General features: G+C 36.6%; 1 protein-coding gene across 21 annotated transcripts in view; it reads left to right on the top strand.

The window, feature by feature from the left end:
- Nucleotides 1-26,170, top strand: part of LOC118972023 (uncharacterized) — a 501,400-nt gene that overhangs the window by 306,145 nt on the left and 169,085 nt on the right. For 4 of the 21 annotated variants that reach the window (XR_012123495.1, XM_073218065.1, XM_073218064.1 and 1 more), the window contains exon 1: nucleotides 22,574-23,145. The exons of the other annotated variants lie outside the window; for them this stretch is intronic. Coding sequence is in view for 3 of the 4 variants with exons in the window: in XM_073218065.1 (XP_073074166.1) it covers nucleotides 22,590-23,145 (556 nt within the window). In the remaining variant the exon portion in view is untranslated. Of the gene's footprint in view, nucleotides 1-22,573; nucleotides 23,146-26,170 lie in introns of those variants that run through there. 21 annotated transcript variants of the gene reach the window in all.

The raw sequence follows: 26,170 nt of genomic DNA, 5'->3' as shown, positions 1-26,170 counted from the left end.
ACCTTGTATATATTATAACTTGATGTAATGTATAAAAATTGTAATTTCTTTTCCTCATCCCAAAGCACTTTCCAAAAGTATGATAGTTGTCTTGTCCTATATCATTTGTGTAATAACAGGAACTTCATTATATTTTATTGTGTGATTTTTCTATGTGATGAGTAATGCTGGTATCTGCTTTTAGAATAATCATCTCAAGGTTACACACTAGTGAATTTTCTTTCTCAGGTAGAAACCATTTCTTATTTAATTATCAGCCTGTTTTTTTTAATACCACACATCTCCCTGAATTCAATATTGCTCTATTACTTTGACTTCCTTTTTAAAAATCTATTGAAATAAAAAATGAGGTAACAATGCTCTATCAGAACATTATATGAATATTGATATCTCTCAAAAGTATGCTCTTATTCTTCAGTCCTACTATAATGAAAATATGGAAGAGCTTCTGGTTTCTTTGAAAAAAAAATCAATGAAAATATCAAGACAAGGCATAATGTCAAGTAAGTCCAATAATGAAACCACAGCTAATGGCTAAAAAAATCATGAGGTGGCAAAAATGAAGCTTTATGTCTGTTCAGGTTAATAAACAAAGGGCTGACTGATCTTCAACCAAAGTGAAAATAATCTAGAATTTATTGTACACTCCATCAGGCTTTCTGAAAGGTCATTTAATTAACATTGTGTGTTAACTCTGCTCTTTACCTTGACCCCCAAACACTAAAAATATGCTGCAGACTATTTTACTTGAAATTCATAGTCATTGTTAATACAAATGAAAGAAATGCTAGAAAACACTAACTACAGCAGGGAAAATACTTCCCTTTACCCTGGAGACATCAGAAGAGTTAAGGACATGGAAAAAACAGCTGAACATTGAGGTGAAGACAAGATGGAAGTGGCAGAGTGATCAGTATATCTGATAAAATATCAGAGTGCCTATATACCCTGATATAGACAAATGCTGTAGTTCCAGAATTATTTAACAGGGACCATCAGAGACCCAAAGCTAGACCGCTCTCAGACCAAAGACAGTCCTGAGTCTTAATTTTATCAAATCATCTTAGGCCTATTTGCAGAGTTGGCTACATAAACAAATTGGAGAAAATGATTATTAGAGAATTTAGATACTGCATGAAATATGTTTCCTATTCTGCTTAACATGATGGTCCAAATTCCATCATTATTGATTACTCTCTGAAATGCTGAGTTACTGCAAATAGTAAGGGACTGGGGAGTACAGAAGGGGCAAGGTACATAAAAAGTTGATTTAAAAGCCAATGAAATATTTAATAAGCACCTACTAATTCAACATATTTGTTTTGGAGGAGGGGGTGGGATACATGGTTGCATTTATTTTTTCATCAAATAAGCATCTACTGAGTACCCAGTGTACACTATGCATTGTGTTAACATAAGGATTAAATGATAAAACACAACTCCAGCCCTAGAGAAGCTTTAACTATATAATTCTTTCCTAATTTCCATACTAAAGAGACAAGCAGGCAGAGTAAAAATTTTTCCATATTTACTTATTATTGTCTCAAATCTTAGCAACAGTGCCTCATATCCTGCCCTCACTCGATAACCACTCCCACACACATACCTTTTGTGCCTGAAGCAGAAGCAGAAAATGTGCCTCCTAGTATCCAGATGGCCATCTGCTGAACCCTTTCAGCCTTTTATCAAGGTTTTCTTCCAAGATCTGTATGTATCTTTATTTGAGGGAGCCATAGGTTTGAATGGAGATGGAAGTTAGGAGCACTAATAGTTCTCCACTTCAAACTCTCCTGCCTATAGATTGCTGTCTCCTATCCCTTCTGCTCCTATTTTTTTAAGACAACATTTTTAGAGTAGTTCTAGGTTTAAAATGAGATTGAGAAGGAGGTAGGGATGTCCTGTATGCCTTCACCCTCACACATGCATAGCTTTCCCCTGTTATCAAGGTCACTCAACAGAATGGTTGTGTGTGTGTGTGTGTATACATACAAATATATACATATTTGAACCAAGGAAGAATCTATATTGACGTATCGTTATCACCCATAGTCTGAAGTGTACCTTAGGGTTCACTCTTGGTGTTAGGCATTTTATAGGATTGGACAAATATATAATGACATATAGCCATCATTACAATATCATACAGAGTAGTTTCTGCTCTAAAAATCCTCTGTGTTCTACTCATTCATCTCTCCCTGTCCCCCAACCCCTGGGAACCACTTATCTTTTCATTGTCTCTATAGTTTTTACCTTTTCCAGAATGTCATATAATTGGAATCATAAAGTTTGTAGGCTTTTCAGATTGGCTTTTTTCACTTAGTAGAAGGCATTTAAGTTTCTTCCATGTATTTTCATGGTTTGATAGCTTATTTCTTTTTGGGCTGGTAATATTCAGTTGTCTAATGTAGCACAATTTATCCACTCACCTACTGAAAGACTTCTGGCTGCTTCCAAGTTTTGACAGTTATGAATAAAGTTGCCATAGGTTTTTGTGTGGACAGAAGTTTTCAGCTTCTTCGGGTTAATACTGAGGAATGTGATTGCTAGATCATAGGGTAAGATTATTTGTAGTTTTATGAGAAACTGCCATGCTCTCTGTGAAGTGGCTCTGCCATTTGTATTCCCAATAGTAGTGCATGAGAGTTCTAATAGCTCCACATCCTTGTCTGCATTTGGTATTGTCGGTCTTCTGAATTTGGGCCTTTCTAATGGGTATGTACTTGTAACTCATTGTTTTAACTGCCTCTGTTTTTACATGGACATACCCATCCACTCTTTGGATGTGTAAAAAGCTTTACCGAAGAGGTATTCTGTGTCACAGCCTGTCTTCTAAACATTAAAAAAATAGAATTGTTATCATGCCCTTCGTATTCCAACCTTCACAATATACCACTTTTAGGCAATAATTGTTCTGACAACTGCTTGAATTTCCATCAGAGGCAGGAGCTAATGACAGTGGCCAAGAACAAGTTGCTAGTGTCCCAGATAAAAAGTAGAAAAGTATGTTCCTTATTAGATATAACAGCAGAAGTACAAATTTCAGTGTCTACACATGGCTAATTGGTCAGCAGTTATTTCATAAATAATCACCCTATTTTGTCTTGTTCTTCCCAGCCCTTGCTCCTCATGAACGTCTACCATGGAAGGAATGGTTTATAATACAAATACAAGCTACCAATCAGTCGTAGGCATCTAAGACAATAATTAAGTGCCCTATAAATTGTAAAGCAGTACCACAATGTTAACATGATTATTAAATTCCCAAATGGGACAGGGGGACAGGGAAGAATTTTACCCTGCAGAAGGGAGACATAACCACTTCAGAGCCATAGCAAGATACAGTTGTTTTTTTCTAAATAACAGAATAAGGAGTTGGAGACACAATATAATCAATGCTATTTAAAAAGTAAAAATAAATAAAAATCAAGCTGCAGGTTCCTTCATCATCAAGGTCTAGGTGTCCAGAGCCCTGCCCTCCAGGTGGGTAATTCTGAGTCATTCTTCAACCTCTGTGACAAAAACATCTTGTAATTCTGTCTGAGCTAGTCTCCACCTCTTCTGTTGAAGAGCTTTAAAACCAATTAAATTTAAGATTCACCTGAGAATGTGTAATTCCTCTACCTGTTAGCAATAAATTACTCTGAATTTGGATGGAGAGTCTGAGAAGATTAACTGAGTAGTGAGGGCAGGAAGGACTACACTGCCGTCAGGGCAACACCCTTCCATGAAGGAGGGCCAAGGTGAAAAATGAAGTGTGGCCCTTGCCAATGAGCTCTTGGCCAATATTCCTCTGGTCAGCACAGGGCAAATATGTGTAGGGACAGTATGTGTAGGCCAGGGATGTCTGGGGCTGAATGAATTCAGGGCAAAATGTCAAGATTTAAAAGGCACAGTGGGAATGGAGAATAGGAGAACTGGGTATAAAAGGAGCATTTACTTAAGGATAAATCTAGAAAAACTGGACAGATATTTTGTATCTTTTCACTTTATTTTCTTGTGAACGTGAGTTAGGCCATGAGTATTTGAGGAAATTGGAAAATTTGGTCAATGAATGTTAGCATTTATATAATTTCTTGGTCCCTTAAGCTTTCATCTAGAATTTACACAATTCCATGTGTCAAATATTTTGCCAAACTTCTTAATTTGTTCTTTTTCAGCTTTAATTTTTGCAGCTGGTGTTTCTGCACCTGCTTGTGGTGAAAATGGACAGCTGCCCTGGAGAGCTTCCCTTCCTAGTGAAGAGTTGACAGGCCATGGCTGTCCTACCATAGGCTACATATCCAAATTTTGCTCCTCAAATTCAAGTAATGCCACGTGATTGAGTTCTGGTCAATGAAAAATAGGCAGAATTGATGATCACCACCTACAAGCCTTGCCATGTAAAACAAAACCAAGTATATAACCCTCTATTGTCTTCCTTCGTGCCGGTTTGATGTTGCCTCCCAGAATGACCTCTGAACCCATGTTTTGGAGGTTTCCTTAGCCTGGGTCCTTCTGTCCCTGATTCCAGCTGTAGATTGGACTTTCTGTGAGCAAAAAATAGATCTCTATTTAGAGTCATTTGGAGTCTGCAGATAACATGGTGTTGTGTCTTTTCTTATATAGTCAGGAATCCTTTCGGTTCATAATGGAATCCACTTCTGTTTCTTTTCTATTTTGGGATTATGGGAGGGAAATCGTCAGTGTGCAAATCTCTCTCCAAACATTCAACCCAAATCTTACAGATTCAAATGCTAACATAATGCAACTGTGTCTGCTAAGAGACCTGTAAGTAGAGTCTAGTCAAATGTATGCAACTGGTTTCAAACTCTTAACAGAGAGAGGTCCCTAATAGTCTTTGCAAGACAATTCTAAGAAACTTGGCAATCATATGATAAGACCCCCAATTCATCAACAGAGCCCTGGGATGCACTGTCAAGATGCTGAGTATAGTGTTTGTTCTCTAAAGGTCATTCAGAGGTTAGCAGTAGTTGTTATACAAGTTTAATATGATTCTAAGACAAAAATGAAGCAAGGAGTTTTTGTTTTTTAAATTATGTCTTATTTCCTCCCAAGCTTTAGAGAAGTGACAGAACAAAGGCAAAAGTGGCTTATACTTGTCATCTGAATATTCTGGAAGCTAGGGGACACAAGTAACAGCAGGAGCAAGCATGAGTGAAAAGAAAATGTTTTGTTCAAATAAGTATCTACAGCAAAAGAAACACCCCCAACAAATAGTTCTGCCAGCCACAGCCTGTTTTCCAGTCATGAATCATGAGATGAATTAACAGAAGAGATCTAAATAATTAACTTCATAGTGAGTCAGCAGCAATGTTTGGTCAAATAGAATAAACTTAAACTAAGGGACAAAAAATGCTCAAATGAAGACAAAATTGCAAAAGCCACTGCTGTGGCTCTATTTTTGCTGGATAATTAAACCGATTTAAGGAAATGATGGGATTAAGCAACAGAAATTGAGAGGTCATCTAATCCACCAGTCTTTCAAAAGCCAATCCTCTGATTCATGCTGGTCTGAGATAATGTTTTCACAGTTAATGGCCAAATAAAATAAATTAGGAAAATGAATGAGTTCTTTAATAAAGTATTCAGTATAAATCACTGCTCTTTATCCTATAATTATTTACTTCTTAATTTTTATGATAAAATGTTCTTTCTTTAAAGGGATTTTAGCCATGATATTTTTATTGATCGTTGGTATTGTTTTGAATATTGTGACCAAAAAACAAAGTAATCCTTCATTCCTTCTTTTTTTTTAATTGTACTGGTTTCTGAAATTCTAGAAGTTATTCATCTAATTCATTCCTTGCATTAAAAAAGGACATATTTAAACCCTAAAACATACAATCCTATGTCATATTTTCTTTTCAGAAATGGAGAAAATTTTATAACATCCCTGGATAGTATTTGTCTGTGCTAAAGACACTTCACCATTAGAAATGCTTTTATTTTTACCTCTAATATTAATCTCTCAAAGGAGAGATCATTTACAGATTTTTTCCCTGCCCAGGATCACAGAAATTTAGAATTTAATAAGACACTTGAAGACATCTAGTTGAACTGCTTCCTTTGATGTAGAGACGGAGGTGGAGGCACCCAACAGAGGAGTCTGAATCTGCATTATATGACTGGGTAATTGCACAAACGTGCTCTTTTCAGCCTCATTTACACTGTTTCCTATATACCATATGTGCTCCTTCCTTAAATAGCAGGTGCCACTTGCCAGGCAAAACCTTTTCAAATTTTGGCAAGCTTTGGTTCAAGCTTAGGTTCTGCCTACCCCCTGCCTCTATGATACAATAATGATGCCTAATAGAAATTGGGTGTCGTTTGAAAATTAAATGAATTGTATACTTCTATACACATCCCATGTAGAGAAAGCCTTCATGTGGGAAATGTCTGCCAATGTGGGGATCGTCATGCTAAGGGGAGGGGCTATAATCGTGGTAGATAGGCTTACTTTGAATGTGGAGAAAGACGAAGAACCAAACTAAAAACTTTTCTTAAAATAGCTTACATTTTGGAAAACAGCAATTTCTGTTTACAGCTGATACACAAATTAGAGAAAGACCTGGAGAAAAATAATTGTGTACAATCTTAAAACAAACTGAGCTCTTCCACATTCCACAGTATGACACAACCCTAAGATTTCACAGGAAATCAATTTCTTCTAAAACACAATCCAACTCAGATCTGTGTTGCTGGCAGTTTTGAGTCTTTAAAAGATAGGTATTTTTACCCAAGTTCCGCAGAATCTGATTTCTTTACACCGTATACGTAAACACTGAACTGTTATAGGAATAGTAACCGAACCCAGTGGTGTTTACAAATCGGAGAGGGAACGTAAGTGGAAAGTATGAAGCAGGAGAGATGAAAGTGGCACAGAAAATAAAATGGGAGATTGCTGCTGAAATGTGGGCCCCATGGCTTCCCCATCTCCCTGAAACCAAAGAGAAAGCAATACTTCTCTGCCCAGTCACCCAGCTGTGAGGGCAGTGAGGGGGTCTGTGATGAAGAATGGGAATACCCAGTGTGTCAACATGGTGCTCTGCCTACTTTGAAAATGGATGCATAGGTTTCTGGTACGTCCCCGTTTAACATTTCTGACATTTATGTAACTTGCTTCAGTGGAGTATCCTATTAGCATGAAGCAAGTATTACAGAAATGAAAACCTTTATCATGCTATAATTTACACATATATGTATATTCAAGTGCATGATGAATACCTATGTGTTTGTTCCTGTAACTCATCTGTATAACCATATATTTAACTTAATAAACCTTTGTTCTCTTTCACTATCTTATTACAGATACACACTTAGGTGTGTTAGGGATAATTTATAACCCTGGCCTATCCACTCCACACCGTTTATTTCTCATCCTCCCCATAAACTGCCCCTCGCTGGGGGTGCTCACCTCCATAAACAGTGCTTCCTGATGTGTGAAATTCAAGTCACTCCTTCCTGCCTAGCCTATGAAGCTCAAGACTTCTAGTCTTGTCTGTCTTGCTCACCTCTCCAATTCAATTATCAAAGTTGAGATTGTTCTCTTTTCCTTAATAATTATCCCTCTTCTGCTCATTTCACCTGTTATGTTCTTAAGGAGGTAAGATATATATCTTTTTTTTTTTTACTCTTTTAAAGCTTTATATTAAGCAAAAATATGCAATTTGGACAAATAAATATGTGTGTGTTATTCTCAACAGAATTTTGTTCACAGTTGGGTATTTAATTGATCTGCATTTCTCTATAAAATCTTCATTCAGATTTAACGGGAGCTATATGCAAGTAAAATTACATGGAAATTAAAATAATGATCCCCAGCCTTGGCACTGAATTTTTGTTTTGGAGTTGAAAATGTGTGCTTTCAGCCAACTCATTTGCTAAGCAAGGTAAAAAATACTGAGTGGTTTTTGTTTTGTTTTGCTTTGTTTTGTTTAGTAGATAGTCTTTTTTGTGGACAAATGCATTTGACATAATGGGGGGAGGGTTAGCATTGTTTCAATTCCTAGTTCAATTTCCACATTCCCTCTGCATGGCCCACCATCAATGCTTAGTTAATAACTAATTCTAGGAATTTTGAAAGATCAGCTTTTCATTATAAAAATTCATTACACGTAAGGGCAAAAAAAATACCGGTTGCCAAAATTAACTTATAAAGAAGTAAATATTATTCAGACACACATACTGTTTCTTAACATGTAGACATCAGCATCTGTTACAATATTTTCATGTTTCTGTTTAAAATTAACTGCTTGGAGGCCATGATTTCATAGAGCCGGCATCACTGGGCTACTCAGCGAATAGAGGTGAGGAATGGCAGTCGTGGTGTGCACATTCTCTGGCATTTGTAAGCACCTTTTAAGAAGCACACCAGCATCCTTGCTATCGGTCAGTGGGCTGAGGGAATTCTGTTGCTCTTCTGAGATGTTTCAAACAAAGAAAAGAGCACTTGTACTCACAGTCCATTATACTCTAGCTGGCTTTACTCACAGAGGAACCGGCTGACTGCCAGGTGTGATGTGCCAGGCTCCACAAAGACCTTGTGCTAATTTCTCCTCTTTTTTTCCTACTTACTTACCCCATTAAAAAAAAGCATCAGTGAAGTAGCAGACTATTGAAGCAAGATGGTCCAACACAGTGGTTAAGAGCATGAGCTCTGGGGCTGGATCACTGGACCCAAAGCTCAGCTCCAGCACATAACAGCTGTGTGACTTTGCTCATCTATCTAACCTCTCTGAATTTTGATTCCTCATTTCTATAGTAGAGAAAATAATAGTCCCAGGTAATTGTGGGGTTACATATGTAGATGTATACAATGTCTTTAGAATACTGCTAATCACATAGTATGTGCCACTGTAGCTATTGTGGACAAACTTTATTACTGGGCATTTTTCTGGAGATAGAAAACACAGCTAAGTCAGAAATTAGTAACTGTACCATTACTGTAGAAAGTCTGATGAGTAAAGGAACTCTAAAAGAGAGGGTATCAAAGATAAATTTCTTTCTTTGGAGTTCCACCAAAATTTCATAGTTCTAAATATCATATCCTCTGACAAGTGGATATGTACCTGCATCATAACCAAGTAAAGATACACTGATAAATGTTAGAATATCAGCAACTGGCAAGAGATGGGTTACAAAGCAACATGACATGTTAGGGTGGAAATCTGGGCCTCTGAGTGCACATATCCATGACTCCTGTATCTGAGTTAGTCCTGCCTAGCCAGTATGAACCCTGGATGAGACAAGCCTTACAACCCATCCTAGTTTCTTGTATCTAGTTCTAGACCAGCTAACTCCAGGGTGGTTACATCATCCTTGGGGTTATCCCAGAATATCAAGTTTCCCTAATATGGGTTACTGAATATGAATGAGAGAAATATTTACTTAGGACAATGCTTAGGAACTAATATTATTTAAAGTTGACGGTGGGACATGTTTTGAGATGTCCCGATAATGTGTTACTACCCAAAACAGATTTAAAAATGAAATAATTGAGCATTGATAGGATGTTAACTGTGCATTACTCTGCTGAGCATTATTCACATTACTGGCATATAGTAGTTGCTCAGTGAATGAATGAATGACAATATGGCTCAGTGTCTGAGGTAAGCCACACATCCAATATGTCTAAAGCTTGAACATCACCACTAATAAGAAATTTACTATTCAATCCAAGATTTCTTAATCTCTTTTTTGTGCCAGGGACACCTTTGGCAATCTGATGAAGCTCATAAACATCAACTCAGAATGAGGTGCTATTTTTAAAACAACTTTATTGAAATGTACTTGAATTACAGTAAACTTTATATATTTACAGTATACAATATGATCAGTCTTACATGTAAAATATCACCACAGTCAAGATAAAAAACATATGATAACTCCCCAAAGATCCTTTATGCTCTTTTGTGATACCTTCCTCCCTCCAGCCCATGCCTAGGCTACCACTGATCTTTCTGTCACTAGATTATTTTACATTTTCTAGAATTTTATATCAACGAATAATATGGTGTATGCTCTTTTGGTCATTTATAAATGTCAATTAGATCAAGATGGTTGTAATATTCAAATATTTCATATCTTTGCTGATAAAAAAATCTGCACATTATTAACAATAATCTGTTTGGTGTGCTATCAATTGCTGAGAAAGTATTGTAAAGCCTTCTGCTGGAGTTGCAGACCTGTGTGTTTCTCCCTTTAATTTTGTCAATTTTTGCTTCAATATTTTTAGCCTCTGCTATCAGGTGCATACACATTTATAATTGTTCTTACTCTGTATCATTGTGAAAAAAGTCATCTGTGTCTAAGTATTACTATCCGTGTTGAAGTATATTTATATCATATTAAAATGGCCACTCTAACTTTTCAGTGTTTACTATTTTCATGACATATCTTTTTCATTCACTCACTCTCAATCTATCTTTGTTTTTATGTTTAAAATATATCTCTATTAGGAAAACTTCTAATAGGTTCCTTCTCTATTATACACTCTGATAATTTCTTTTAATTGGGATTTTGTAAACAATTAAAATTTAACCTAACTACTGATATTGTTTGATTTAGGTCTCCACTTTATTATTTGTTTTCTGTCTCTCTCCACATTTCCTTCCTCTGTTCCCTCTTTTCCTCCTTCTTTTGGGTTGTTTGAATATTTTTTAGACTTCTACTTTAAATATGCACTTTTTGATTAAATGTCTTTGTGTATATATATATATATATATATGTTTGTTCTTGGGATTAAAATACACATACCTAAGCTAATAAGTCTACATGTCATTTATATTGTACTATCTCATATAAATGTAGACTTGTATGCTGCATTTGTCATATATATTATTTATTTAGGTACACTTACAAAACATATATAGTACATTATGTGTATATGTGGCTGGCTTTTGTTTGTTTTTATTTTTTTCATTCTATTGTTCTACTGTTCTTCATATTGAGGGATTTCTTTCGATCTGTTTCCAAGTTAACTGATTCTTTCATCATATTTTCTTCTGCTAAGGATGCCATTCAGTGACTTCTTCCATTTCACGTGTTCTATTTTTCAGCTCAAGAATTTCCATGTGGTTCTTTTTTTCTATTTCTATTTCTCTTCTGAGATTTCCTATCTTTTCATTCATTGCAAGTGTATTTTTTTTTTCCTTATGATAATAATAGCTGCTTCTTAAAACTTTGGATAAGCCTGATATTTTGGTCATCTCAGGGTTATAATCTGTGTTTACATTGCCCCTTGAAAATTGGTCTTGTTTTCCCAGTTGTCTCATGTTGGGTAGTTTGAGAGTGTGGCCTGTAAGGCTCTGGCTCCCCTAGAGAATGCTGAAGTTTATGTTTTAGATGAAAATCAACTTGATTAAGTTCAGACTCAAAGAAAGATCCCTTCTGGATCTTTTCTTTGTAGGATTTGCTCCCATATTGTCCAGCCTGCAAATGCATTGTATCCTAGTTCCTCTGGACAGAAAAGAAGGGTATCTTTTGGAGTTTAACTTCCCAAACCACCAAGACTGTATTATTCTAAGGCTGGAGCCTTTTCTCAAGCAGTCACATGCAGGAGAAAAATCACCCTCATGTGGCTTCCTACTGTAAGATTTGATTCCCCTTAAATCCCAAATGCATAAGTTAGTTTGTTATCTAGAGTTTTTGTTGTAATCAAAGGGATAGATTGGCCGTAGTGAGCCACCATACTAAAATGAAACTCCCAGATTGACTTTTTTTTTTTCCAGACTTAAGTGGATATATTTTGGTGTCTATTTTGGGTTAAGAGATTTTACCTGTTCTCTAGTGAGGAGAAATTATAAGCATAATTAGAACCTTGCTCTATATCATTTGTAGTTTCGTTGTATATAGTTAGGCTTCAACGAATTATACAATAATATGCTTGTAATTCTTGTTTTTGAAGGTCATTGCCATGCCTTTTGCTGTTCTCTTAAAATTAAGCCCCAACTGAAAAAAAAATCAAACTCTGCATAAGATTTTTATATACTTAAAATAAATACATAAGACAACAAATAAAATTGATAGTGTAATATCCCCATCTGATTATCTTAATTATATCTTAATTCTGTCATTAAGCCATGGCATTTTAGTGTGTTAGAACTGGAAGAGTCCTTCTAAGTCACTCAGTTTGTTCCATTATTTTGTAAAGGAAGGACTGGAGATAATAAAAATGCAGTGACATTGTCAAAAGTCTAAAGCTGATTAACAACAGAACTCAGTGTAATCCAGCTGTCCTGACTGATCAAGGCCATTGGTCTAGTCCGTTTCTATTTCTCAACGTTAAGATTAGAGATTGATTTCTTTAAACTAAGGAGTTGAGATTGTATGTTCAGAATTTGTCATGGAAAGGTCATTGCACTTAGTTAAACAGCCCAAATCCCTATTAACTACAAACATCTTTAAGTGAGTTAGTTTTTTCCAGGCATATTCAAGAAATTTATTTCATTTAATCAGCAAGTAATGTTTTGAACTATGTTTCATTATTATTTTTTTTATTTTGGTATCATTAATACACAATCACATGAGCAACATTGTGGTTACTAGATGCCCCCTGTTATCAAATCCCCACCACATACCCCATTACAGTCACTGTCCATCAGCGTCGTAAGATGCTATAGAGTCACTACTTGTCTTCTCTGTGCTATACTGCCTTCCCCGTGCCCCTCCCCTACCTTATGTGTGCTAATCGTATTGCCCCTTATTCCCTTTCTCCCTCCCTTCCCACCCACCCTTCCCAGTCCCTTTCCCTTTGGTAACTATTAGTCCATTCTTGGTTTCTGTGAGTCTGCTCCTGTTTTGTTCCCTCCATTTTTGCTTTGTTCTTATGTTCCACAGATGAGTGAAATCATTTGGTACTTCTGTTTCTCCACCTGGCGTATTTCACTGAGCATAATACCCTCTAGCTCCATCCATGTTGTTGCAAATGGTAGAATTTGTTTTTCTTCTTATGGCTGAATAACATTCCATTGTGCATATGTACCACCTCTTTATCCATTCATCTACTGATGGACACTTAGGTTCTTTCCATTTTTTGGCTATTGTAAATAGTGCTGTGATAAACACAGGGGTGCATATGTCTTTTTCAAACTGGGCTCCTGCATTCTTAGGGTAAATTCCTAGGAATGGAATTCCTGGGTCAAATGGTATTTCTATTGTTGCTTTTTTGAGGAACCTCCATGCTGCTTTCCACAATGGTTGAACTAATTTACACTCCCACCAGCAGTGGAGGAGGGTTCGCCTTTCTCCACATCCTCACCAACATTTGTTGTTCCTAGTCTTTTCTATGGTGGCCATCCTAACTGGTGTGAGGTGATATCTCATTGTGGTTTTAATTTGCATTTCCCTGATAATTAGCAATGTGGAACATCTTTTCATGTGCTTGTTGGCCATCTGAATTTCTTCTTTGGAGAAGTGTCTGTTCATATCCTCCACTCATTTTTTAATAGGGTTATTTGCTTTTTGGGTGTTGAGGTTTGTGAGTTCTTTATATGTTTTGGATGTTAACCCCTTGTCAGATATGTCATTTACAAATATATTCTCCCATACTGTAGGATGGTGTCCTTTGAATTATGTGTCATTATTAACTCCATCTTTCAGATGAGGAAACTGTTAATAGGTTGGAAACTTTAATATATCTTTTCCAAGGTTACAAAATAAGTTAATTGGCCAGACTCCGTAGCTTATTATCTGTCCATTCCAACTCCAAAATTTATAGTCCTAACTCTATGGAATTGTGTCTTATGATCTGACAATTTTTTCTTTTTGTAAATTTATTTATATGAAAATGCAATTAAATTGCCATTTTTAGTTTTATATATATATCAAATCTCTTTTATTTAAAGGAATAGCATTAAAAAATGTAATATAATCCATCCTGGGAAATCTGGACTGTGATATATGCATAGACACCCAATAAATATCTATTGAAGAAATGAGTGATACCATCATCTTTATTGTCATCACCACTGGCATTTATAATGTGTCATATGGTGTTCTAAACCCTTCATGTGCATTTTCTTTTCTAATTCCTAGAAGAAGACTTCTGTTTTATATGACATATGTGGAAATTAGGGCACAAAGACATTTAGTAAGTTTCCCAAAGTTCATAAAGCTGGCGAGTGGAGGAGCTGGGGCACAAACCCAGACAGCTCTGCAAACAGTGCTTTTAAGCACTAGAAAAAGAAGAGCATATGTCAGTACTTTTTCTGCAATGAAATATTCCTAAATATTGATTTCAGTTAGGCATCACTTGACATTTCTTATCACTTCATTATTTTGTTTTGCAATTTCAGCACCCCCTCCCCCTACCATCTTAGCTGCTGTTCTAAAAATGGGAGCAGTTTGTAAGAATTCAGTCCTCCTTTCTTGCCCTGCTCACTTGATCATGAATATTTTACTGTACTTTAAAATGTTAAGTATAAACAGAACTATTTAGAGAAATAGATTAAATAAATCTATAATAGGTGTTTCTGAAGATGGTTTGGAACAATTTTTCAAAGATAAAATAAATAGACTATAATTTTGTGCCTCTACCAGTAGCATCCCCATTTCCTTTACCAGGTTACCCGAGTCCCTCCCTCATGGCTGGCATGAAGGCTCAGCCAGAGCTTTTCTCCCAATAGCCGGGTTCTCTAAATTTTAGAAATAACTCATCAAATAGTTCAAATTGGTCTTTCCAGTTATCTCATTCTAAGAAAGCCTATATTCTTCTTTAAACAGATCAAAGAAGGCCTCTCTGAAAGTAGGAGACTCATGTCTTATTTCTCTTTAAATTCACTGTGTGACTTACTCTCAAGAACTGTGCAATAAAACTTTGCTTAATGAATAAATGGAGAGAGCCCCTTGGCAGGGTTACCCCAAGCATGGATAACTGTCAAACTAAAATAAAAAGAGCTAGAAAGGTATATATAATATCCCACCTCCATTTGCTCACTCTTCTGTGATTATTTTTTACTAACAAGATCTCCAAGTTTTATCGTTCTAGTCTTTGACTCTTCTCTACCCTTAATCTAGCTAGATGATAAAATGCTAGCATTGAACTCTTGCTTCCCCCACTGATCATCTCCTCCTTTGGGCTTTCGATTGTCAAATATTTCTTTGAAATAAATTTCTCAAAGAATCACTTTTTATTCCACAAACAAAATATTCTAAATAAAAGCTGTTGAACAGATGTTTTAGTTCAAAGTCATGCTATCTAGAGCAAACTTTGGGAAAGCAACACCTTGGTGAGAAAGCTTAAGCAAGAAATGTCTTTCAGCAATCACAATTCCAGACACAAGAATTTTTAGCAAGCGAAAACACAGATTTGTTTATAATGCTGTCCATGGATGTAAAAACTTACTGATCAGTAGAGTAACACATAAATTACCAATTTGCTTAAAGTAAAAGATCATTTCGTTAGCACCAAGTTTTTAAAAAAGGCATTTGGAAAGGGTTTTTGGGGTCTGACTGCTTCCGTGTTCATTATACCAGAACAATAAAATATTTTACAACTTATTTACTAATTTATAATGTTAGGAAGGAAAGGACTTGGCTCGGTGTCACAGGGAAGTCAGATATAGTGAGATGAGAGACCAAAGTCAAGAAAGCAAAGTCAGGTTTAATGCACTCTGCAGAGAGTAACAGAGTGGGTGGACCTGCCTAAGATAGGACAGGCCCCATGCTCATTCTGAGGCTTCTTTTACGTGGTTTTGGCAGGGCAGAGAGGTCCTTGATTGACAGCTGTCAGCTCTCTAGGCTTGTTCTGATTGGTGAAATGAGAACAGGGGCTGTGCTGTGCCTGTGCTTCTGATGTATTGGGGGTGTTATGGAAAATACTGGAAATACCTGGACTGGATCACTGACGGAAGAACCAAGTGGCACTCAGAGGTCTTGGAGTGTTGAGGTTTATTTTACACCGGCGGGCTCAGAGGAGAGTCATCTCCCAAGGTCTGAGCCCTGGACAAAGGCAAGGGGAGCAATATTTATCTTTCTGCCTCCGTATCTGTAACATTCCTACGTGCACAGCAAACGAGCAAGCAAGGGGGAGTGAGTCTAAGGAGTGAGTGCCTGGCAGAGCGGGGAGTGAAGGGGAGGGGGAAGTGAAGGGAGTTTCTGTTGTCTTTGCTAAGAAGAGCAGCAGAAGGGAGCCACCTGGACTAGACTGCTGTCCTTGTAAGTTTTTCCCTATCAGGGAGATCCGTGACATTTCCTGAGTCACTTTTGAACTGAGACAGGCACAGTGGGTGTAGTCAGAGTAGGGTGAGGGCCTCCGGGAAAAGCAGGGTGGAATATTTACAGTCAGAGCAATGTCACAATGGGCAGAGAAGTCCCCACTGAAACTCTGTGCTAAACATTATGCAATGTCAAGGTCACATTAATTCTCTAGGGAAAGATACCTAAGACTATAGACATCTTCAGTGAGATCAGTTAAAGGTCAAAAGGCCAGAAGCAACTTGGCCTGGAATGTTTGAGTGTTCTGCAACGGTATCAGCATAACCCGTGACTCCACTGTCAGCCCTGGCAATCAGACTATGACCCAGCCCACCTTGAGGACAGGGCAGGTGATGCAAGTCCACACCCCTAAGTTTTTTTTTTTCATGTTCTCGAAAAATCCTCAACTGCCTATAAAACCCCCTAGACAACGCACCACTAGGGGCTCTCTTGTCCCCTCCTGGCGTGAGGGAGGAGCTCTTCCCTCTCACTTTATTTCTAAATAAAAGCCTGTACCTTGCTCTCCTACCTTGAGGGTTTGTGAAGCTCATTCTTCGGCTTCATGAGCAAGAACCCCGGCATCAGAACCCTGTGGCTTCATCTGATCAACTCCCTGAGTCATTTTGGGGGAGCCCTTTCTCCTTTTCATCCCACTCATTTCTGTCTTTCTGCCTAACAGTAAGACAAATCCAAAATTTGGACTCCATGCTACTGTCTCAGGATCTTGTTCAGTAACCTGTGTGTAAGTTAGAGATGGGAAGTATTTTAAATGAACCTTCTAGGTTCTCTGAAACAATTTTGACTCAGCCGTGTGTTTCTTCATAACCCTGTGTCAGGTTTTTGGGTGCTTGGACATGAAGGGAACAAATTTCCAAGAAGGTTGGGACCCTTTGTAGTGGTCTTAATGAGAATAAAAAGAGTTGAGTCTCCAGCTATACACAAGTGGACCTCAAAAGTTGGGTCACTGACCAGAGAGAAAGTTTTAATTCTGTATATAGGTTTAAAAAAAAGTAGCGAACACAAGTAGAGAGTAGGGAGATGGTAAAATCTGGACTAATAAATAGGTTTACAGGTGTGGGGAGGATGGAAAACAGGGCCTTGTTGGCTTCTTAAATAGAAAAAGGAGAAAGCAATCAGCAACAGAAGATTCTTAATGATCTGAATATGGTCACAGATGCCTGAGGCTGAGCCTATTTCAGGCCAATAATGAGCTTTTGGACTTCTGCAGTTATTTGTTTGGCTCTGCAGTCTGGAGCCCAAGGGCACTGTTCATTAGGAAGTAGGAACTTTACCTAAGGGCTGTTTGTGTTAGTTTTCCTTGCCAGAATGAATTGTTCATTAATATCTAAGAGAAAACTACTCTCTCACTATAGATAAATGATTTAAATTAAAAATTATTGATTGGGGGGTTAGGATGAGAAAAGAGAAAAGGGTGTTCAATAGAGATGCTTAAATTCCTCTAATGATAGTTAAGGGGAAAATAAATCTGTGCAGCATAAGACGACCCCCATCACTGAAAAAGTAACCCAAATTTATCATTACAATGGCAAATTAACTTGGCCCTAGGTTTGGTCCAGTTCCTTGTGTTGACTTAAGGATTTAACTGGATAAACTGAGTGGTGATCCACTTGTTAATACAAGCTATCAATTTGTTAACTCCTATTGTATAGTTATTGTAACTAACCACCACCGTTGACTACCCCAGGGATTTTCTTGCATTATGGAAATGCCTAAGGATAAATAAGAGAAGGAGAGTTTTGGCTTGAAATTCCAAAAGCTTGGTAGCTAGACCCCACTGTGCAGGAACTTCTACCTTGTCTTGTATGATGTTAGAGTATAGAGGTCTCTTGCTTTTTACTGGAGCATTCAGGTGTCACAGTATTTAGGGGTGATGAGTCTCTGTGGAAACTTTGTCAATAATGGTACGGTAAGTTTCTTTGTTTCTCCTTTTCCTGAAATTCTCCAGAAAAATAATTTGGAGAATCGAAAATACATGTACCCTACAGACTATAATAAGATAACTGAAAAAAATAAAATGAAACAAAACAAAATAACCCCAAAATAAGCTTTCTTTCCCGATGGAGATTATCATAGCCTGGAACGAAGTACACGGGAAGGTTTATGTAACTGATTAGTGATAGGAAGGCTCAGGAACAGTCTCTGGCCACATGAGGTTTGCTCCCATTGACTCTGTGATTCAAATTCAAATAACTCTAGTACAGGGAAGAAGCAATTGACCGCTGCAAACTAGAAAACCAACGTTGTCCTGGAAGCTCCTCTTAATTGAGGTTAACTGCTATGCTGCTTTAATTACTGTACTTTTCCCTAGTACTTGCAGCAAATATCCTATTGGCCCTGACTCTGGCAATAGCCAGTGAAATGTAAAATTACCAATGACTGAAAGAGGAAGCAACAGTCCTAAAATACTGGATCCGTTCTTGTGAGGCCCACTGGTTAACGACATCTCAGCAAATCGCGCTGTAGTGATTTAAGCAGAGCACATCTTTTTCACAATGTATTCCGCATGGAGACATACAGATACTTTCATAGACCAAAATGGCGAGTTAATAAACATTTGTAGATACCCTTAGTTTCTCACCCCCTGATTACTTACTGTTCCTTCTCCTTTTTATTGAAAAAGCTCTCTCACCACCAAATCTGCCAGGACTGAGAATCCCAAACCTTTCACCTACTTCTAATCCTAACAGTATTTGGAATTGCTAAGCAGTGGGGAATGCCAACATGGAAATTCATCATATCTACCAGCTGCATGAACATATTTTTTCAGGAGCATCTTCTGCTCCCGGTTTTGATGTTAATGTATTTCCAGTGCCTCGCTTCAAGTGGGAAGTCCCCTGTTTCTCTTTGCCCTAAGTCCTTATGGGTCTTTTCCAATGAATAGTGTAGCTATTATAAGTCTGGGAAGTGTGAAACTTTGTGAACATACCATAGTAAATTATTGTTTTTTCAGTTTAGCTATCCTCCACTGGTTTTACTTGGCTTAAAATGAGCTAAACTACCCGTACCAAGTTTAGCAATTGGAACTGACCACCTAGAGAATCAGATTGAAGAAATAAGAAAATAGTATGTATGCGTTTTCTCCATGGCAAATGTTTGCCATTTGCTCTACAACTTCCAATGTTTTATAACTGAATAAAATAATGAGCTAAAAATCAGCAAAATTTGCTTTTTTAACCTTGTAACTATTTCCAACGACATCTTTCCTAGACCGTTTCACTCCTTCCTGATATTGGCAATTTATGACTTTCACTTGGGATTTTCATTATAAAAGAACAACATTTAGACCATTCAAAGCTGTTACAGACTGGAGATTCACATTGATTTCTTTTCACCAAAGGCATTTTCTTGGAACACTAATTTTTTGACTACTTCATGTGTCTCTGGATAACTGCCATGTATCGATTTCATACTATGTTTTCAAAAACTTTTAAGTTGTGAATTAATAAGGACTATCCATAGGAAATACACCATTGACACGACTCTTCATTCATATGCATCACTTTAATCCTTACCAGCGTACGGGAATGGAAGGAGGAAATGACATTTATACATTTTTTAAATTTAGTAAACATAGTAAAGTACCAAAACATATAAGACTAGTATTACAATTCTCATGTACCAAGTCACCAATGATAAAAATTATAAAACTTTGCCATTACTGCTTATAATATGTATTTTTAAAGGAAGTGTAACATTAAAGAAAAAAATTGACCCCATTACACCTCTTCCTTAAACCTTCTCACCATTTCCCTTCCCCCAAAACTACCACTATCAAATACTTGTATGTTTCCAGTCTAATATGTGTGTTCATGTCTACATAATTACTTGTTTTATATAAATGATATCACACTGTATTCAACAGTCTTCAACTTGCGTTTTTTCACTAACCATGATGCTTTTGAAATATGAAATGGAAACTTGTAGTTCTAACTTGTTCATCTTAACCACTTTGTAATATTCTCTTATATTCTATAGTGTATGTATAGATTTCCTTCTGATGGATATTTAAGTTTTTTTTCTATTCATATAATCATTATAAGCAAGACTTCAAGGGAAATTCTTGACAAGTCTCCTGATATATATCTGTAAGAATTTTCATATAATTTATATCCAGAAGTACAGTTGTGGGTCCCAGAACAAATGCTTCCCTGAATTACCAGGTTTTGGCAAATTGTTCTCCAAAATGGAAATAAAACTTTACTCTTGCAGCAATAGTAACCATTATACCACACATGCATTAACTTATAAAAATTTTAAATTGGAAAAATATTTTGTAAAACTAGTTGTTATGAAATGAAAATCCAAGAAATAACTGAATTTGTGTTTTTCTGATGTTTTGTAAGATTATGTTGCTTTGCACAACTTTGAACTGCCTTTTCTGTGAATTGCTTATGTAAGTCCTTTGTCCATTTGCCTGCATGGTTGCTTGTATTTTCCTTATAGGAATATAGGATTGTTTTCAAATTTAAGTACTATTCCTTTATTTAGTCATTTTGAATTTTTTTAAAGTTTTTTGTTTGTTGTCCAATTTTGTTCATTATGCCTCTTATGAGAAAGATGTCTACATTTGATATAGTCCTAATTTCCATTTTTTTTGAGTTACGCTTTTAGCCAGAAATACTCTTCTGTTAGAGTTTATAAAGAAAGTCTGTTAAATCTTTCTCTAATGAAAGTAAAGTTTTGTGTTGCTTTATTGTTTTGTTTGTTCTGTCTTTGTTTGGTTTGTTTAGGTTTATAATTTCTAAGAATTAATTTGGGGATATAACATCAAGTAGGAATTTAAGTTTTTTCCATAAGGAAAACTAGTTGGCTAATTCGCATCATTCACTGATGTGTATTGCTGTTTATCACATGGCAAATTCTCAAACATATTTGGTCTTTCTAGACACTATCAGTTCTGTTGCATTGAGTCCTTCATCTTGTCCTGTGTTCCCGTCACATTACTCTGTCTTGGCTGCTGTCATATTTTATTTTTTAATATGAATTTTAGTAATCGTTTGCCTTTCCATCAAAAAACATGTTTGATATTTTGATGGAATGCAAAATACATAGACTAATATGGGGGAAAATTGACATCTTATGATATTAAATATCTCTATCCACAAACATGAGACACTCCCTGTTTAGTCTTTGGGGTTCTCTGGGGACTTTCAATTATATTTTGGACCTTCCTCTGTTTTTACTCATTTTTAAAAAATTTATCCTAGGGAGCTTATAGTTTTTGTTGATATTATTTAATTGTTTCTTTAAAATATATTTAAATGACTGCTATGATATTGGCTTTTCTGTGCTCATTTTAATTCCAGTAACCCTGATAACTAATCTCATTAAATTTTAATCATTTGTTTTAGTTTCTTTTGCATTATCTTTTTGCCTATAAAAGTTTCTTATGTTCATTTCCTTTTCCTTATTATTAGTTCAGCAAGTACTGCCAGGAAGATGTTGACTAGTAGAGTTGATACTAGTCATCCTTATCTTATTCCTGACTTAAAAGAACCACTTCTGAACTTCAACCATTAAGCATTGTTTGATGTAGATAAAATTTACCAGGGAAAGGAAGTTTCTTTCTATTAATAACTTGCCAAGTACTTTATCAGAAATGAGTACTGAGTTGAACAACTGCTTTTCCTGCAACTGTTGAGAGGATGGTATGATGGGATATGTTTTCTACTTACTAACTTGTTCATGGGGTGAATTGCATTAATTCACTGCCATGTAGTGCCATTTTTGTGTTTTTTTGAATAGTTCCTACTTGATCATAATGAATTATTCTTTTACAAATTGTTTAATTTGGTTTCCTAATTGTATGTGTGTGTGTGTGTGTGTGTATTATTATATATGTGTGTGTGTGTATATATATTAATATATTAGTGGAGTCCAGGGGATGGAGAGGACACTGCATGTGTGAGCAGCCTCAGTGGAGTGCTGAACCCAAGCCAGTAAGGAGGGTCTCCACATGGCAGGGACATTCCAGGGCGGGGTCATCAGCCCAAACGGGCTGAAAATGGCATCCTTTTTAGTATGTATATACATACACATTTATATTTAATTTATAAATTACAAACTATGTGTTCAAAACAATACTTCTAATTCCAGTCCAGCAGCAGAAGGTTCTATCTTGTTTTCTTCCCTTCTGTCTTTCTAACTTCTTTCTCCAACTTGAGAAATCTGCCTCCTGTTATCCTTAATATATTTGCTTATTGAATTAGTCCCCTTGTTTGTAACCAGTCACGTCACTGTTGCTGTGTTATCCACTGAGCAGAAACCCTTCTCACTCTTTCCAGGCTCTGACGTCCTGTGCCAGGCCACCTCGACCCCCACCATGCGGGTGCAGTCCCCTTACCCTCATGGGGTTCCGATCCCCAGTGCTGGATATGCCATTGGGAAGGTGCCTTTCTCATCCTCCCTGGGTTCTGAAACCCCACTTGGAGCCGTCCCTTTGCATGGACACCCTTTTCAACGTTTGGGCTCATGACCCCATCCTGGGATGCCCCTTCCATGTGGAAGCCATTTTTACTGGCTCAGAGTCAACTTCCACCCTGGGCTGCTCACACATGCAGTGTCCTCTCCACCCACTGGGCCCCGCTGCTCAGGCTGAACATGCCCCTGCACTGACATCCTCCTCCCCATCCTTGTACTCTGACACCTTGCTCAGGTTTCAACACCCACTGCCATGTCATCACTCACAGCCCATCCCATGTGGACATCCTCTTGACCCTGCTTGTTCTTCAGCACCTCGCACCTCACCCCTCACACCTCCTGACTGCCGTCCCTCCTCACCCTCCACTTGCCAGGCAGCCATCTTCCACGAATGTGCTCATCTTTGGACTCCCAAGTGCTACTGTAGGTCACTAGCTGTCTTCACTCTGGGACAAACACCCACCTCTACTTCATCTAATGGCTTCAGGCATATGCTGGTCACCAAGAAAGGTAAGGCAACTAAAAGAAAGCAGAAGAGCATACTTAAAATTTCAACATATATATTTAGCAAACTCTAATTTCCTCTCAAACAAATCAGGAACCCTAGAAAACTTTTTCTCCAAATTCCTCTTTCCTCCATCATCTTTTCTTTGCTTACATTTTAGTGGCACCTTATTATTGAATCTCATGACAACCATTTTTTTGTCATTATTATAATAATTTTTACAACTGATATTTATTGAATTTACTTTACATGTTAATCCATTTCTTCTCTCAACATTATTTATTGCATTCTTTTTCTTTCTTCTGTGCTAAACTTTCTTCTTACTGAATTTTAGTTGTTTTAAGAAGGAGCATCTTTGTATAGGAAAATTTGTCAGCCTTAGCAGGTTTTTTATTTCTTGCACCCCATTCCTGTTGTCTGGGTTTAATTTATTTTTTCTACTTGATATTTATATTTTAGTTTCTATTATAGTGTTATCCATTAATGCTAATTTTTTTGTTAACTTTTGTGGGTCTCAAATCTTTTCATTTTCTCCTATCTTGAATGATACTTTATCTGTATATAGATTTTTAGGTTGAAAGTTGTATTTCCTCAGCATTTTACAGATACTAGCCTCCTGGGGTTTTGTTTTGTTTAGTTTAGGATTTCCTGCTGCTTATGAGAAGGCTGACAAATTGTAGTTTCTTTGTAATTAATTCTGTCTTTTCTCTTTAGATGCTTTTAAGTCTCTTTTCTTTGACTTTTCTATCGTTTACCATTACATTTTGAGTTGTACTTTCGCATTTGGCTCCTTCAGCTTGAGACTCAGATCCTCTCTGGACACAAGGAGAGCTCGTGCTCTTTTTATCTATGCCTGCATATCTCACCCTGCCTTTTTTCTTATTATATCCAGACCAATTTTCTTATTTCTAGTTTTCAATTCACATTGCTTTTTTCAGCTATGTCTAGTGTACTTTTTACTCATGCTTTAAAGTTTTCTACTCTAGCAAATGCATTTTAAATTTCAGAATCTCTGTTTTTTTAAATCTCTAAGCCCTTTGTATATATGTATCTCTTCTTTATGTATCATTTATATTTCTCCCTTTGTTGCTTTTAACCTTTCAAATATAAATTGTTTTTAAATCTCTTTCAGATTCTTCCATAGTCTGAATTTATCAGAGTTCAAATTTCCTTTTTTGTTGCTTCTGTCTCACATGTCATTTCTCTCATTTATTGCATACTGTGCCTTCCAACTTCTCCCAGGAATCTCAGTCCCCTCTTGTACTCATGGCCCTAGGGTCTGGATTCTCCTCTGTACACTATAATCAGAATCTCACTGCTAAGGCTAGTGTCACTATCACCACAAATGTTTCAGCTTTAACTTCCGTTCCCGACTCTGACATTTTAGTTCTTTCCTGTATCTAGCATCTGAAAAGTTTCCTGTCTTCTTAGCATGGCTTTATAGCTTTTAAAAGGTTATGGTTTAAGAATATTTCTATTCTTGGAAGCAAAAGGTGGAAAGTAGAACAGTTGGAAAGAGAGGATTTGAGGCATTTTCCATTTTAGCTTCTACTAGCCTGCCATAATAATATAAAATTGGAGCACTATAAGAAGAGAATAAAAAATAGGAAAATGTAGTAATATCTCAAGTTAGACTCATTCATTCAAAATTTGAAAGGAGAGCTAAAATTATCTTCTTTATGTTTTTAGAGGAAGTACAATTACTAGAAAAAAACATGATATACTTAAAATTTTTTAAATATATGGTGTATATTCACATTTTTTGGCTCTTATTTCTGATGTATTTTTTTCTGTTAATTACAAATGAAATGCTGACAAATGACAGGTGGGTCCAACTCATCTGTAGCATTCCTTTTTTATTTCCTTTTTCAGTGGAAACTTTTTTCCCCTCCTTATGTTCAGCAGTCCTCTCTCTCTTCCCTTCCTAAATATGAGAGGTTTGTAAAACCCCTCCATCTGCTTTAATTTATGAGCTGTTTATCATAAGCTTCAAACATAGTAAAAATGTGACTAGGGTTTATTATGACCTTATTGTATACACCTAAGAAATCAAGTATGTTATAAGGATACATAAATAAGTGCATTACATGATGTAATCCTATGCCAGACATTGCACCAGTGCTTCTTAAATTGAGTTTTTTACTGCTTTGAGAATTTTAAGATTTCAATTATTTTCAAAAGAAAAAATTACATAAAATTTGGAGGTACAGTGACACTAAATCCCAAATCAGAGCCCAAGTCAAAACTTTTGATTCTAGAACATCCAGTTTCTGACTTGAGGACATCCAACTGTAGCATACAGGTAAAACTGCTCCTGAACCATCCCAGAAACAGAGCTGCTAAGTTTCATTTTAAGGCGACAGTATCTTGTTCTTTCTAATCTTTCCACGTTTTCTGAAATCAGATGTGCATGGTCAGTGATATCAGTTTAAATTCTGGGCCTATAGACAAAGCAAGCAAAGAGAAATAACAGATGCTACATTCTTTATGTACAACACAACATTGTTGATTGATGTTGGAGATACACCCTTCTTCCCAGCTTTCCTTACTTTCATGCCTGACATACATTATTTTCCTACCCACGTGGGTCAGATGACCTTTTTCCCCAAGGGTTAGATCCAACATTCTATAAGACTTTTTCTAAATACCTTTCGCATTGTTAGATTTATGAAATTTTGGTGTGAAATAGGCCTCTGGGATATAAAATTCTCTGAAATAAAATTTAAATCTATTTTTAGTTACTATTTTGTGAACCCCTCTCCCCGCCACACAACTTAAACATATCTGGTTCCTTCACTTTCTGCCCCTTTCACACACACACAAAAAGCTCTATTTGGCATATATTTTTCAAAGTTAGTTAGGTGAGGTGTGCATTATTATTTTTTTTTAAGGAAGTGTAAGTGAGAAGAGTTTCTCAAAGGCTTTCAAGATAATTGGGATAGCTCATGGGTGTTTAGAATCACTACTTTTCATATATACATATATTCTTATTGAACTGACCCTTCTGGAACACTGCTTATTGTGAATTAA

This window comes from Manis javanica, chromosome 12 (genome assembly GCF_040802235.1).
Source record: "Manis javanica isolate MJ-LG chromosome 12, MJ_LKY, whole genome shotgun sequence".
NCBI lineage: Eukaryota > Metazoa > Chordata > Mammalia > Pholidota > Manidae > Manis > Manis javanica.
This window is presented reverse-complemented; position numbering and strand designations above follow the sequence as displayed.